Source organism: Sus scrofa, chromosome 2 (genome assembly GCF_000003025.6).
Source record: "Sus scrofa isolate TJ Tabasco breed Duroc chromosome 2, Sscrofa11.1, whole genome shotgun sequence".
Classification (NCBI taxonomy): Eukaryota; Metazoa; Chordata; class Mammalia; order Artiodactyla; family Suidae; genus Sus; species Sus scrofa.
The window spans coordinates 148,365,056-148,381,770 of NC_010444.4; the positions used below are offsets into that span (position 1 = coordinate 148,365,056).

General features: G+C 45.1%; 1 protein-coding gene across 6 annotated transcripts in view; it reads right to left on the minus strand.

Moving 5' to 3' along the window:
• PPP2R2B (protein phosphatase 2, regulatory subunit B, beta) overlaps positions 1-16,715 on the minus strand; it is a 484,752-nt gene that overhangs the window by 426,982 nt on the left and 41,055 nt on the right. Inside the window, exon 1 of one of the 6 annotated variants that reach the window (XM_021080845.1) lies at positions 9,321-13,014. The exons of 3 other annotated variants lie outside the window; for them this stretch is intronic. In XM_021080845.1, the coding sequence (XP_020936504.1) occupies positions 9,321-9,394 (74 nt within the window). In that variant the 5' untranslated portion in view covers positions 9,395-13,014. Of the gene's footprint in view, positions 1-1,217; positions 9,279-9,320; positions 13,015-16,715 lie in introns of those variants that run through there. 2 more of the 6 variants (XM_021080860.1, XM_021080834.1) reach the window with 2 other exon arrangements.

The window sequence follows — 16,715 nt, forward strand, 5'->3', positions numbered from 1 at the left end:
TGAGAACAGGGACAGACTCTTAGGCGGCCACCAGGCCGATGCTCCTCAACATCTTTAATCCTCACGATAAACATGAAAAGGAAGCCTCACCCACTTCCGTTTTACCGCTGAACAAACAGACACTCCGAGGATAAATATCTTTGTCATGTTTGGTACTCTGGTTTATCAGAATCCAAACCAAAACCTTCGCCAACTAAAGACTGCCTCTCACCAGTCCTCCATCGGTATCTTCACCGGTAAAATGCGGATTCTCCCGTGCCGGAGTGTCGTCACAATGATCTTCATGTGATGCTCATACGTGGAGCGTGTCTGCAGCCCAGACGGCTTTTAGCAAACCATTATTATCTGTCCATCCTGTGTCTTATCCGCTGTTGAGTTCCTACTGGATTTTATCAGGATCTCCTGAAAATGGGGTTACCCCTCACAGCGAGCTGATTCACTAAGCAAAGACTCAAGAGGGGACCTTCTTCACAAAGAGCTACCACCTCGTTTCATACTAACTCCACTAGGATGGGTTATAGCTCCATTTGACGCCAAGGCACAGCAAGAGACACCAAGAGCCTAGTCCAGGGTTTTATCCATCAACCCACCGGATCAAAGTGCACAGGGCAGGAGTGGATGAGGGGGGCTCCACTAATAGGAATCCTATTAACAATCACTGCTAACCCTCGCTGAGCTCTCAAATTGCACTGGGTACCACACTGCGCACTTGGTGTGCGTTATCACATTTACTGACCAAAGCAACCCTGTGGCACATGCATTATTTGTCAATGATAAAGCCAAAGCCTGCACCCCACCCCCGTCACCGCCATCACCACCCCTGAATGGCTTTCTCTATACTGGGTAGATGTTTTGGCCAGTCTTGAACAAAACATCATTTTTTTTTTTCTTTTCAGTCTTCACCCATGGCACACAGAAGTTCCCAGGCTAGGGGTTGAATTGGAGCTGCAGCTGCTGGCCTACACCACAGCCACAGCAATGTGGGACCCAAGCCGCGTCTGTGACCTACACCACAGCTCATGGCAACATTAGATCCTTAACCCACCGAGTGAGAACAGGGATCGAGTCCGCATCCTCCTGGACACTAGTCAGGTTCATTACCACGGCGCCACAACAGAGACTCCTGTATAAAACATCTTGAAGCAAATGCACGGCTACCGTGAGGCAGACAGACGCACAGGAGAGGCCCACTGAATGTGTAAGAGGATGACACTGACCTTGAATTTCCCGGAACAGCCACTTCTCCTCGAGATGTCTTGACCACAAGCAACCTCTTCTCAGCGTCAGGGCTGTCGTCTGTCATTTCAAAGGGATTTGCCACTGCCCACTCTTTTTCTCCAGAGCTCTCCCCCCTACTCCTCAGCCATGATGGCTGTTTAGCACAGACTCAGGTTCCTGCCTCTGACTGCTCATAGCACTCACCTGGGGGAACCTTCAAAACCAGGATTCCTGGCGCATGCTTCCAGGGAGTCTGAAGTGGAGACAGCTGTGTGCCTTTGCCGCAGCTGATTCTCGTGCCCAGGCAGGGTTAAAACCTCCTGTTAGAGCTGTGTGCCTATGCTTTTCGGACCGTAGTTTCTTAAAATATGGATAAGTCCTTTCCATTTCCACGTGCTGAGAACAATGCCTGAAAATTGTAGGCAGTAGCATGTGGCTGCTAGGATCCCGGATGCCTGAGACAGGCAGTCTGTTTGCAAACTCTGCTCTAACACACATTAGCTGTATGGTTCGGTGTAAGTTCCTACTCAGCGCCTGATTTCTTCATCTATAAAATGGGGACACAACGATACTTGTGAGATTTTTGTGAGGAAGTAACTATCAAGTGTTTAGCACAGGGTCTGGCACATAACAAACCCGCAGTCAAAGCTAACTATGCAGAGAGTCAAAAATTTCAGTCCGCATGGAACAATTAATGCCTATATGAGATTGTCATGGCAAATGAGGTTCAATTCACTGACTATTCACAGGCATTACGTGTGTGCTTTCCCGACATTATTTTTTCACCCTCATACTAATGCGTTGGTATGTTGTTACTGGAGAAGAAAATATACCACGTAACTGAAGGTCACCCAGCAGGTAATTATCGGTGTTGAGATTGGAACTCAGGTTTGCTTTATCACTAAGACGTCCTATAAATGTTCATTCATATCCATTCATTCAATAAGCAACTATGCCATGTTTGTGGTGTGCTAGAAATTGTTCTAGGTCCTGGAGACTGAGGACTGAACAAAACAGAGGAAGTCTCTGCTTTCATGTAGCTTTCAATGTATAGCATGGAAATAAGTAAATGGATATTTAACACATCAGGTCAAGGTTAAGTGCTCTGGAATAAAAATAAAGCAGGGTAAGAGTAACTGGGGAATGCGTGTGTGAGAGAGAATTTCTCATTTAGCTACATCATAATCTTATTTTCTTTCTATTGAAGTAAGTTGACGTGCAATATTATGTAAATTACAGGTGTATAATACAGTGATTCACAATTTTTAAAGATTATACTCCATTTATAGTTATAAAATATTGGCTGCATTCCTGGGTTGTACAATACAACTTTGTAGCTTTTTTAATACATAATAATTTGCATCTCTCTCTTTTAATGGCAGCACCTGGGGGCATATGGAAGTTGAAGTTGCTGGGCTAGGGGTTGAATCAGAGCTGCAGCTGCTGGCCTGGGCCACAGCTACAACAACGCTGGATATAAGCCACATCTGCCACCTACACTGCCAGCTTGTGGAAATGCCGGATGCTTAACCCACTGAAAGAGGCCAGGGATTGAACCCACATCCTCACAGAGACAACACCAGGTCCTGAACCCACTGAACCACACTGGAAACTCCCAATAGTTTGCATCTCTTAATTCCCTACCCCTCTATTGCCCCTCCCCCCTCTGGTAACCACTAGCTTGTTCTCTAGATCTGTGAGTCTGTTTCTTTTTTATGTTAACTAGTTTGTTGTAATTTTTTAGATTCCATGATTTTTTAGATTCTACATGATATCATATAGTATTTTTTTCACTGTCTGATTTATTTTACTTAGCATAATACCCTCCAAGTCCATTCATGTTGTTTTAAACGGCAAGATTTCATTTTTTATGGCTGAATAGTAGTCCATTGTGCATGTACGCCAGATCTCCTTTATTCATCATCTGTTGATGAACACTTAGGTTGGCTCCATGTCTTGGCAACTCTAAATAATACTGCTATGAACACTGGGGTGAGAGAGAGAGATTTTGGATAGGAAGGCCAGGAAACCTCTGCTGAAGAGACATTTGAGTGACGGATGTGATAAGATGTGATGGCATCCTGGGTAATTTTTAGGCATTTAAGTGAATGTATTGTAGCCTTAGAAGAAGGATGTGGGAGACAGGAGGAAATCAAAGAGGATTCCAAGGTTTTTGGCTTGAGTAAGGAGGAGGAGGAAGTTCTCATTTACTGAGCTGGAGAAGAATGCTGGACAAACAGGTTTTTCTTGAGAGGAAATCAAGAGTTCTCTTTGCTGTGTGACCCATGCAAGTGAGAGTATGGGGTAGGCAGTCAGGTGTACAAGTCTGCACTTTAGGGGAGGTTAGAGCTGGAAATATACATTGAATAGGTGGCGTTTAAGACCATGAGGTCAATAAGGAGCAAGCCTAGAATAAGGAGAAGACCGAGCCCTGGGCTCTAATACTCATGTGGGAAGGTCAGGAAGGCAATAAAGAAGGGGGGAGGGGCTGAGAAGGGCTAGGCAGCAAGGGAGAAGGAAACAGAGAGAAAGTGTGGGTCTTGAGGCCAAGACAAGACACTCTTTGGAGAGGGAGGCAGGAGCATCTTTCCAGCAGTGCTGAGAGCTGAAGAGGAGGCCTGGTGGAGGACAATTAAGTTCAGCAGTGAGGTGACCCGCATAAGAGCTGGCAGGTGGAGCGATGCAAAGAGCAAACTGGAGGAAACAACACAGTGACTGCGCGAAGGACCCTTTCAAGGGATTTTTCTGAAAAGAGGAGTGGGGAGGGGGGATACAGGACCGGGAGGTGGACAGCTTACAGTCTGTCCGTGGACCACTGTACATGATGCTGTTGTGGGGAAGACACACGGTGGTGACAGAGGGTGGGGGAGGGGCCACGGGCAGGGCTTGGGGCTGGAGGAGGGGACGGGGGAAGGGTTGGCCATACTTAGATGAGGCAGAGACAGTGCATCTCTCGTACATAAAAATGTAAAACACATTTTAAATAGAAAGCAATGTCAAACCGTGAAAGGTTCGGTCTCACTGAATCCTCACAAGAACCCCTTCAGGTGGTGTCATGTTATTTCACCGTCACAGAGCACCACCACGTGCGTTTGGGAAAGCCTCAACATGCAGGTGTGTGTTTGTAACAAGGAGAAACTGAGTCGTCAGGGAATGCTGTGGGAGGACGTGCATTTGATGAGGACCCAAAGAGTGGGTTGGTTCTAAATATGCTAAGGGGTCTGAGAAGAGATTTCCAAAAACATGAAATATAAGCATTCCATAAATATGGAAAAAGGTGCAAAATATAGCACAAGCCTTTCTTAGTATGTACCTTGGAACCAGGCTGCATGATTCTAATCCCAGCCCTTATACCCGACAGCTGTGTGACCTTGGACAAAGTACCTAACTTCTCTGTGTCCTGCTTCCCTCGTGTTTACCCATGAGGATAGTAACAGACCCACTTCACGGACTGATGCAGGAATACACATACACACCTGTGCCCACATCCCTGTACACACACAGTGGAATTGTGCCCAGAAGACAAAGAAAAATCACTGCATGGCTTACTTCTAAAATTAAAGAGTTAGAAAATGTGTATTTTTTTCCTCTGTGTGTGTATAGACTTCCAGCAGTCCTGTTTCTGAGTCACTGGAAGACAGCCTGCTTTCAGAAGCTTCCTTCTCCTGAAAGAACGTTATTGAAAGAAGACAGATACATTTGTACATTCATTGGCCATGCGGCCCCTCTTTTAAGAAGAATTTCTCAAGCATCTACTCAGCTAAGCTCTGTCCTAACCAGGCTGCAGAGTTTGGAGATGAACAGAAGAGAATCTTGGCTCCTGAGCTGACTCTGGCCCCCAGGGGACAGATGTGGACATGAACCGTTTTCACTATAACCCAAAGGCTCTTCTCACCTGATCCTCTAAAGGTCAAGTGCAGTGTAAGGGGCAAGATTCCAATAGTTTGGACTTGAGTCTTGGCTCTGCTCCTTTCCTAACCATGGCTCTGGACAAGGAGGTATGTGTCAGTTTCCTCATCTACACCATGGACATAACGGCCGCTGATGCAAGGGGTTGTGTGAGGAGCTGAAGAGATGATACAGGCAGAGCCCTCGGTGTGCAGTGCGCGATCCACAGGCTTTGCGGTGCTACCGCTGCTGCTGCTTCTCAGGTCTCCTTCCCACTATGGTTGTGGTTTATGTGACTCATAACGACACCTCCATCCTTGGAGTTGCTAAGGAAGTCTTCCTAGAAAGATGTGACTCAAAACTGAGGTTTGAAGGACGAAGAGGGTTTGCAGCCTGTAAACACAGCCGACAACTCAGGGAAAGGAAGTGGCATCTGGGGAGGCACTCTGCCCTTTGGGAAGAAAAATGTGCCTCCTCCTCATGTGTCAGACAACCTACAGAAAGGCCATCCCACATCAGGGGCCACGTTAGAGCCCACCAAGAACACCACACAAGTCCCTCACACCTCACCGGCCCCTCCTTCTGTGGGTCTCCCAGCCTCTTCCTCTGTCCTGTCTGGCTTGGTTTCTTTTTGGCTGTGATTGGGTGTTGTTCCTCTAGTCCTGAAGCCATTGTGCTGGATGAATTCCTTCCTATCAGGAGAAGGGAGCTGTGTGCCCACTTAATGAGGTCCACAGAGGAAGGAATACAGTCCAGTTGCCTTCTCAAGTCCCTGTGTGTGCTCTTTGTGCATCAGCATTATTTAGTTGCCCTTTTTTCCCCTGGTTGTATCTTCCTACTTCAACCTAAAGTGGAGGATGGTAGTAAAAGCATGGTGCTCAAGTATGGCCACCAAAAGCCCCCCACCCACAATGGTTGAAACAATGAGCATTCACATATGAATTAATGCTTTGCAGAAGGTTTCCCATGTGTTTTTAAGATTTATCCATATAACAGCCTTGGTGTTTGTCATCTTTTCATTCAATAAAAATACATGGGGTGCCTATAACGTACTTGGTATTGTCCAGTGCTGGGGGTACAACAGAAAGCAAAATGACACATGGGTCAGTCTTGCTCTCATGAAGCTTTCAGTCCAGAAAGGAGACAGATTCCAACAAAACAGTTACATCCATCTAGTCATACTGGCAAACCAGGAAAGGGGCTCTGAGGGATAGAAATCCAGTTCTTCAAGAGCTACGGTCAGATCAAGGTCAAGGGTGGCTCCTCAGCTTCAGCTGGAGGTTGACGACTAGAACTAGCAAAGAAGGGGGCAAACAGGAGACACATCCCCAAAACCTGTGGTCAGAGGGAGAAGACTGAGGAACCAAGAAGGCCTGTGGCTGGAGACCAGGCAAGAGGGAGTTTGGGGTCACTCAGGAAGGCCAGGCAGGGGTCAGAATACTGGAGCCTGATAGGTCCCAGGAAGCCACTGAGAGTTTAGATGAAAGTGTGTTTGTGTTTGAGGGGGTGGCTGGTGCTAATTTCAAGTAAGTATTTGGGCTCCAACTCTCTAGGTAACGGATAAAGAGATCGGCTTGGGGGCTGAGAACTAATTCTTGTTGGCTGCTTGTTGTTGATTTGCCCTATGTCTAATAGGTTGTTTTATATGATGTGCTTAGATAATGCCTTGGACGCAGTAAGTACAGTCCACGTCAACCCTGGTATCACCACCATCGTCACTGTCATCACCACCTTGTGCATGGCATGCTGGATGTCCTTCTTTGCCTGCTTTACAAACGAGGAAACTGAGGCTCAGGACGATAAAGGAAGTCCCAGTATCACGTGTAGGCGTGTGGTAGGGCCAGAGGGGTTCCAAGCCCAGAACCGTCCTGTGCGGAGAAGCAGTGTCAAGGCAAGGCTGGGAGGACGATGCTCATCCTCCCAGTGGGATGGTCCATCCTGGAAGCAGCCCAGGAATGGTTCTAAAAGAAAGCTCTGAAATGACTCTGAAGGGGACGGTTTGGATCCTTTGGATTTATTTGGCTTTGATAGGGATAGACACAAGTTATTCGTTCTGGACTTTGTCGATTCAATACGATATGAAGTTCTCAGCCACAACTTTTCCTCAACAGGCTACAGAGTAACAGGATTGCCCACAACATAAAAAAGAAAGGAAAACACAAACTCACAGTCATTCTGACATCTTTTCCTCCTCAAACTTTAAGTGTAACAAGTTTCTAGTGATACTATAATGCGTTTGAGGAAACCACTCACTGCCTAAGATAACATAATAAATACATGATACCTAAATATCCAAGGAAGACCATGGGGCCTGGGACTCAAAAATGGATGGCATCTATTATGCAGCAAGCTTTGCAATGAACTTTGATTATCACGTTTAATTCTCAACATCCTGCAAGTGGGTCCCTTTATTTCCCTTTTAGAGACGGCATCGGGCATAGAGCAATGAAGGGACTTAGCCCTGGTTGCTTGGTATTTAACTCCTGCCTTTTCTACTGTGCCCCAGGGCCTCATCCATGTGTTAATGTCTAGCAGATGCTATTATCCCTGCCCACTGCCTTTAACAGGATCACAGCCAATTCACAGACAAGTCTCCCCAGCCCTAAATCTGAGAAGATTGGGTGATTCAGAGACTGTTTGCTGTGACGTGAATAAAATGGGATTTCCCTTTTGACGGAACGAATCCGTTAATTTTGGTTAAAAATCTAAAGCATTCTTGTGGTAGTGACATTCTGCCGGACCAGGTAAGATCTTTACTCTGATTCACATACAAAACAGCAAGTGAGGAGACCCAGTGTTCAGGTTCTCGAAGTTTAAGCTGGGAGGTCAGGGGACCAATCAGAAATCATCCTATGAGTTTAAGTATTTTGCATTTGGGAAGTTCCCTGGAGATTGCTATCCCTTATATCTCCCCACTACGCATAGGAGGGAAGAAAGATTTCTCAATGGGCCATCTCCTTTACCAACAAAGGCAATTTTCAAGGAAATCTCCAATTGAAAGAAAAAAAAAAAAGCTATGAAGTATCATCATCTGCGGAAAACACCATCTTCCATCTCAATTCAAGGGTGATCCCAACTTGTAGTCCCTTTTCCTGGGGTAGTGATTACAGAGCACCTTATGATATAGTCCATGCTTCTCCCATTTATATCCACAGCCCCCAGTCCCAGGCTCCTCCTGTGAGGATGGGAACAAGGGTGGGTTTTCAGAACAGGCTGCTCCCCAGCTCAGTCCTTCAGGAGTGTGTCTGGACCTGAGATGGGGTTGCTGTTCCTCACCAGGCTCGGCCCTCGGCCGTCAAGTCCCGCTCCTAAGACAACCCCAGTGGCTAAACAGCAGCCAGCCAGTTGCCTTTCTTGAAACCGCTCTTTTCCAAAGATGTGTCAGCTCAAAAGAAACAGGCACATCACACATAGAAGATGTATGACCAGCTACTGACTCAGAAATGTGGAAACCTGCAGAGCTTAGTCGAAGGGGGACTGCCAGAATGTTTACATGGCACACACACGTGCACACAGAAAGTCTCCCCACTCGTATGCACATAGCACTAGGTTTGAAGGCATCAGGAGAGGTGCCCCAAAGGCTCAGGACCTGAGAGACCCTTTGCACAAGACACAGCTCACCCTTGCCTTAAGGCATCAACTTGCTTACCCCACAAACCACATTTCCAGCAAGTGCTGAAACTCAGCGGTGGTCTTCCTGCCCTGCACCCCGCTATAGACTCTGAGCAAACCAAGCCAGCACCCAGCACTCCACAGTCATGTAGTAATAAGCTCATTCTATTTTGCTAATTGCTTTCTTGGGCAGGCACCAAGTTATGAAAAGGACAGTGACAAACAGAAAGCTTGGATAAATGGATGTGGCCACACCTGCAGAAATTGTTTTTTTTTTTCCCCCTGAACATTAGTTCCAACGACTTGTTTGCATGAGAAGGAAAACAAGAGAAACGGGCAAAATATTTCTAGATTATTTTCTCATCAGCCGTATCAGCTTTGAGATCACTTTTGCAATACAATCCTGCTCTTGAGAAAATAGTTTCCTTGTAGAAGAGAGGCTGATTTTAGAAGCAGACTTAGCTCTGTTCGATACAAGCTTTTTGCCAGGGACGACCGTCATCTAGTAGCTACAGAAGGCAGGATCAGCAGAGCCTGTGGGAAGTCAGACACCAGCCCACTTTTTCCCACCCACCCAGACACTCTCCCTCTCTGGTCTGTACCTTCCGTGTGGCAGCTGGAAGAGAGGATGGTATTCGGAGGTCTGAAGATGTAAGGCAGGTAACGAGAGAAGCATTTCATCTTCCAAAAGAAAAAAAAAAGAAAAATCTAAATAAAAAAACAGTCTCCGGAATCCATAAGGATTCTCTCGGCCTTTGGAGCTGGCTACATCACCAATATGTTTATGGAGGCTCTCTCCCAGATCTGCAAAGCTGGGGAGCCAGAGGAATAACTGGAGATGGGTCCCATTTTGCCATCAGCGCCAGGAAGCACTGCCTTACATTTCTGCATGCAGCTCAAACTCAGAAGCCCCCAAGCAAGCCGGGATATAGCCTCTTCATTGGCTGCAGCTCCTCCGAGCAGGATTTGCTGAGTAAGTCAGTCTTGCCTGTAAACACACGCTGAAATGCCCTGCCTGAAACCTCTCCCTTTTCCCCTGTGGTCAGTTTCTCTTTTAGCAAGAGAAATCCAGCAGGATATGGGAGTCGTGAGGATAAGTGACCATCTCTCATTTAGCTGAAAGATCAGATGAAACAAAGACAGCACAGTGTTTTGTCCTGGAGAGAGAGGGCTGTGAAAAAAGAGCCACCCGTGATGCCGTGGGTCTCAGGACTATTAAAGTGCAGTGCAATGAAATGGGTCTCTGTCCTTCCTTCATCTCGATTGAGTTCTCTCTTTTTGTAAAAATGCGAAGCCCAAACAATAGGACCATTTATCATTTAGGTGAAGCCAAGAGCTGGGCTGAGGAGCCGGTGACAGAGGGCTAACACAGACAGATTCTGTGCTCCACTAAGGCTGTTTTTTTTCTTTTTTTTCTTTTTTTCCTGCCAGCCCTCACCCTGAGGCAACTACTTGGTTCTGAGTTATTTGCTGTACACATTTAAAGCCACAGCACAAACAGAGAGGCTAAACCCAAGGGAACGGCCCTCACCAACCCGGGTTCCCCAATGGTGTATGAAAATATGGAACGAGTAAGTGGATCCTAGCATTATATAACTTTGCCAAAACTCTCACTGTAAATGAGAGAGAGAGAGAGAGAGAGAGAGAGAGAGAGAGAGAGAGAGAGAGAGAAAGAGGGAGAGAGAGAGAATAGGAATATTAAAGGAAAAGACTCATTGGCAAATACGAGTGATTTGCACTGGGGAAATGGTTTGGTTTTTACCCATGGTCTAGCAATAGCTTTGGAAGCCTTACCCCTGAAAGGGAAGCAAGGCATTGGCCTGGGATTTATAAGGTCTGTCAAAGACACTGTTGAATATAATAAAGAGAAAGCAGTGAATGTGTTTTGTGCTGCCTTCGGAAGCACAAGATGATTGAAAAGGTCTGCAAAGGCAAACCAGTATTCCCCCGAGTGAAATTTTTAAAAATAAGATTTAATATCAAAATGTGCCTTGGAATCTGACAGAATGATTTTCGAGCCTTTATGGGTTCTCCTCTTTATGAAAATACTTAACTTAGCACTGGAGAAATGTGTGGGTCCACGCAGTAGAGCAGAGACTTCGGGGTATACAGCAATGCCAGTGCCAGCCCAGGCCACAGTGGAAATCCACTCTTTCACCCACATCTCTGTTCCCGATATTTGGACCACTGAAGCCTGATGACACACTCCTGGGTGGGGACGGGATATTTTAGCCCTTCAAAAGTCATGTGACATCACTTTCTTGGACTCAAAGACCTGGCAAAGTTGTCCATGCCAAGAAAGGCACTGTTTAAACAATGCCTACACAGTCTGGACTCGTGCGGCTCATCTCACACTCACAACAGAAGAGCAAATACAGAGGCATCTTCCTGAGAGATACAGAACATCTAACTCCTGATTGGTAATGAGTCAAGATGGAAGGAGCATGGGCTTTGGGGTCAAGTGAACTGTGTTTGAATCCCAGCGCACTTACTCCCTGGTCGGTGGATATAAACACAACGTGCATATGCATGAGCCTCAGTTTCTGCATCTATAAAATGGGAACAACAACGTTTTCCTCCTGTGTTCTTGAATGAAGTGAGCGAATAAGCCTACAATTCATCTGGTATGTTATAGACTCTGGGTAGACTGTCACTGCTGAGGATTCTTACTGTTGCTGTTGGTTTCTCTGAGCTTCTGTGGCCATGTACCAGCCTCAGAGCAGTGACAGGGAGGGTGTCATTAAGAGGGTAGTGCTGCAACTAGACAGCCAGGGTTTATGCTTGCCTGTGACACCCACTTCCTGTGTGATCTTGGGCAACTACTGAACATCTCTACACCTCATTACAGACCTAATAAGGAAAACAACAGAAAAGCAATAGAATTGTACATGACAGGATGAGGGCAAAATAGGATGGCTTATATGAAATGTTAACACAGTGCCTAGAATCATGTGTTTCATACATTTAATTGTGATTATCTAAAACAGTCCTATCAGCCCTTAAACACAGCATCTTATTGCATTTACGTGCTTGTTTAAACAGTGACACTGTAAACTTCTTGAGAAAGATATGATTGGATTAGGAAGATGTGGTATATATACACAATGGAATACTACTCAGCCATAAAAAAGAATGACATAATGCCATTTGCAGCAACTTGGATGGAACTAGAGACTCTCATCCTCAGTGAAGTAAGTCAGAAAGAGAAAGACAAATACCTTATGATATCACTTATATCTGGAATCTAATATATGACACAAATGAACTTTCCACAGAAAAGAAAATCATTGACTTGGAGAATAGACTTGTGGTTACCAAGGGGGAGGGAGTGGGAGGGATGGGGTTCTTGGGGTTAATAGATGCAGACTATTGCCTTTGGAATGGACTAGCAATGAGATCCTGCTATGTAGCACTGGGAACTATGTCTAGTCATTTATGATGGAGCCTGATAATGTGTGAAAAAAGAATGTATACATGTATGTGTAACTGGGTCACCATGCTGTGCAGTAGAAAATTGACAGAACACTGTAAACCAGCTATAATGGGAAAAAATTAAAATCATTATATATTTTTTTTAAATTAAAACTGCCAGAGGGGGAGAAACAAAAAAAAGATATCAATGTCTAATTCATTATTGTACCTCTAGTGCCTTACTCAGGCTGCAGCACAAAGCAGGTGCTCAATCAGTGTTAGCTGAGTGAATGAATCAGTGTATATGGGAGAGGGTGGGCCAGTCGCGGCTCAGCAGAAATGAATCTGACTAGTACCCATGAGGTTGCAGATTCGATCCCTGGCCTCACTCAGTGGGTTAAGGATCAATGTGGTGCCATGAGCTGTGGTGTGGGTCACAGATGTGGCTCGGATCTGGTGTTGCTCTGGCTGTGGTGTAGTCTGGCGGCTGTAGTTCTGATCCGACTGCTAGACTGAGAACCTCCATGTGCTATGGGTGTGGGCCCCCCCCCTGCCAAAAAAAAAATGTATATGGGAGAAAGCTTCTGAAAGACATTTTATAATTTTGTGTGGAGGTCCATCTTAGCACAAATGAAGTGAATTTGAGCCCATCATAAACCTGGAATATGCTATTCAAGCAAAAGATTATGGAATGCATAAAAAGACATGCTTCAATTTTGCATATTTCAGTCGTAAATACCCAGTAGGCACTTAGAAAATATCTTCTGGGGTTCCCCGGTGGCCAGCAGTTAAGGATTTGGCACTGTCATTCCTGTGGCTCGGGCTTGATCCCCTTGCCTGGGAACTTTTGTGTGCAGTGGCTGTGGCCTAAATAAATAAATAAATAAATAACTTCTAAGGAAATACCTTCTTTTTTTTTTTATTAAAGTACAGTTTATTTAGAACGCTGTGCCAATTTCTGCTGTACAGCAAAGTGACTCAATCATACATTTATATCCATTCTTTTTTAATATTCTTTTCTATCATAGTCTATCCCAAACCATTGGATACAGTTCCCTGCACATACAGTAGGACCTTGTTTATCCATTCTAAATGAAATAGTTTGCATCTACTAACCCCAAACTCCCCACCCATCCCACTCTTTCCCCCCCGCCCCCCACCCTGGCAATCACAAGTCTGTTCTCCTTGTCTGTGAGTCTGTTTCTGTTCTGTGGAAAGGTTCCTTTGTGCCATATTTTAGATTCCACATATAAGTGATATCATATGGTATTTGTCTTTCTCTTTCGGACTTAATCCACTTAGTATGGGAATCTCTAGTTGCATCCATGTAGCTGCAAATGGTATTTTATTCTTTTTATGGATAAGTAGTATTCCATTGTGTATATATACCACAACTTCTTAATCCATTCTTCTGCTGATGGACATTTAGGATGTTTCCATGTCTTGGTTATTGTCAACAGTGCTGCAATGAACATGCGGGTGCATGTGTCATTTTCAAGGAAAGTTTTTTCTGGATATATGCCTAGGCGTGGGACTGCTGGATCATATATTTCATTGTTGTTGGTTTGTTTTTGCTTTTTTAAAATTAGAGTTGATTTACAATGCTGTTCCAATTTCCGGGTTTTTGTTGTTGTTGTTGTTGTTGTTGCTGTGGTCTTTTTTTAATTAAAGTATATAAATACCTTCTGAGTAAGCACTTTCTGAGTGAAAAAGTACTCACCGATGCTGCTGCCCATAATCATGCTCAAAGAACTAAACCAACAAGCAAACAAACAAATAAGCAAACACCGGGCTCCTCCATTGGAAACAGAAGAGGAATGTGGCTGGTACCCACATTCCAAGCAAGCCCCTTCAAACCAGCCAGTACTTCTTGGCCTCAGTTGAAAATGTCTTTTCCAATCCCAGTTTTAAATGACCGATTTAGTGCCAGGCTTAGGGACCCTATCCACCCATATGCAGAATAGAAAGGGGCAGAAAGAACGAATTTGAAATCTTGAACAGGTGACTCCCAAGCAGGCAGTCGTCCCTGCATTCTTTAAACTGTTTGATGTGCTCTCTCATCTTTTTTTCCCTTTGGATTCTCTGAACAACCCCACTTTACAGAAGAGAAAACAGGCTAAAAGGAAGTCATTATTTATCCAAAGACAAAGAGGAGATCCAGTGTTTTTGTGCACCAGAATCACTTGGCAAACTTGCAAAGAATGCAGATTTCAAAGCCTTCGAGCCTACTGATTCAGACTCTCTGGGGATGGACAAGGAACATACTTATCTTTTTCCTAGGGCCATACCTGCCACATATGGAAATTCCCAGGCTAGGGGTCAAATTGGAGCTTCAGCTGCCAGCCTACACCACAGCCACAGCAATGCAGGATCTGAGCCACATCTGAACCTACCCATAGCTCACAGCAACGCTGGATTCTTAACCCACTGATCAAGTCTAGGGATCGAACCCACATCCTCATGCATACTGGTCGGATTCGTTTCCACTGAGCCACAATGGGAACTCTGGAATCTGCATATTTACCAATCTAAGTGATTCTTACTTCTAAATTTGAGAACCTCTGGAGTAAGAATTGCCTTCATGCTTTGGCTTGAAGAGTCAGGATAACAGAAAGTTTTCCAAACACCCTTCTCATAAATCATTTGTCCAACTGCTTTGGTCCAGCAGTTCATTGCTACCTGATGTTATATCATATTGGACTACGTAATGGAGCTACAGGACATAAGATACCATCCCTGCTCTAAGGGATTGCATTTTTCAGGGGAAAAAAAAAAAAAAAAAGGACTAGTAAACTATGAAAACACAGCATTACAGGGATGGTAGCAAGAACAGGTTCTGAAAAGATTATCTGGGATGATAAAGCCCCGAAAGGCCAATGTTAGAGAGGTATGGCATTATTTATAAAAGGTTCCTGTTAAAAAGGCTGTCATCTTACTGGAGGCCGAGCAGATGAACAGCTAGCAGTCATTTATCACATAAGCAGAACTGGAGCCTCTGGTCCATCTAATGTCACCACAGAGAAGAGCAGGGCCACAAGGAGACGACGGGCTCCTTATAAGGGGAGGGGGAGGGGCAAAGGCAGAGGTGCCAGGGAGGAGGGCTCAAGAACGGAAAGGAAAGGGAAAAGAGAAGTCCAGGAGGAGAGAGAGACGGAGAAGACCCACTTCAGGTGCCACACGAGAAGGGCCTGGAGTCAGGCCGGAGACAAGAAAGGCCCCCGAGGACTTCCCCCGTGGGGTTCCCCCATCGAAGGGCCAGAGTAAGTGGGAGACCGTTGAGTGCCCCCCTATGGACCAGGCTGCTCCCGGCTTCTCTTTAGACTCACCCCTTCAGAGGTTAGGAGCAACGGCCGTTGTCCTCCCAAGTCACAGCTGGAGCCCTTGCCTTGGGCCCGCGGACCTGGGGGCGCCCAGCAGCCCGGCCCACGGGCCTCCTTTCTGGTGCCTTCTCTCAGGCACGCCGAGGTCTTTGGGGAGGTCACCCTGGTCATTCTCTTTTAGTGCGTTTTTACTGCCTCCTTTGGGGTGGTGTCATCGTTAACAGTCTCTAATTTTACTGAGAAGGAAGCTAAATTCGAGGGACACGAAAGAGCTTCTTTAAGATCCAATCAGGCTGAGCCTGTCTAGGTTTTTACTCTCACCTCAAAGCAGAGCAAATTCCTACGCGTTCTCCAAGTCTAAATAAAACGTCGCATCAAACCAGAGAGAGTTTCGTGATGCCTCAGATGGGGTCAAATCCCCCTACCACACACTCTCAAATACCACTCTCCCTTTTAAAACACTCATTTATTATTTTATTTTTTAAATGTATTTTATAGAAGTATAGTTGATTTACCATGCAGTGGTAATTTCTGCTGTAGAGCAAAGTGATTCAGTTGTATATACATATACATACATGTAATATACATACCTATATGTATATACCTATATGTAATATCTATTACACTACACATATACACACTTTTTCATATTATTTTCCATTACAGTTTATCACAGGATATTGAATATAGTTACCTGTGCTACACAGTAGGGCCTTGTTGTTTATCAGTCTTGTAGGTAAAGTTTGCATCTGCTAACCCCAACTCCCACTCCATCCCTCTGCCAACCACCTTCCCCTTGGCATCCACAAGTCTGTTCTCTATGTCTGTGAGTCTGTTTCTGTTTCATAGACAAGTTCATTTGTGTCATATTTTAGATGTCACATACAAGCAATGTCACACAGTATTTATCTTTCTGACTTACTTCACTTAGTATGTATTCTCTAGGTCCATCCACGTTGCTGCACATGGCATTATTTCATTCTTGTTATGGCTGAGTCGTATTCCATGGTACATATGTCCCACGTCTTTATCCTTCATCTGTTGATGGACACTTAGGTTGATACCATGTCGTGGCTACTGTAAATAGTGCTGCAATGAACCTAAGGATGCATGTATCTTTTTGAATTGTAGTTTTGATATATGCCCAGGAGAAGGACTGCAGGATCATATCACAACTCTAATTTTAGGTTTTTGAGGAACTTCCATACCGTAAAACACTCATTTATTATTGAACATCTACTTATGCCAGGCACCGTACATGGTGCT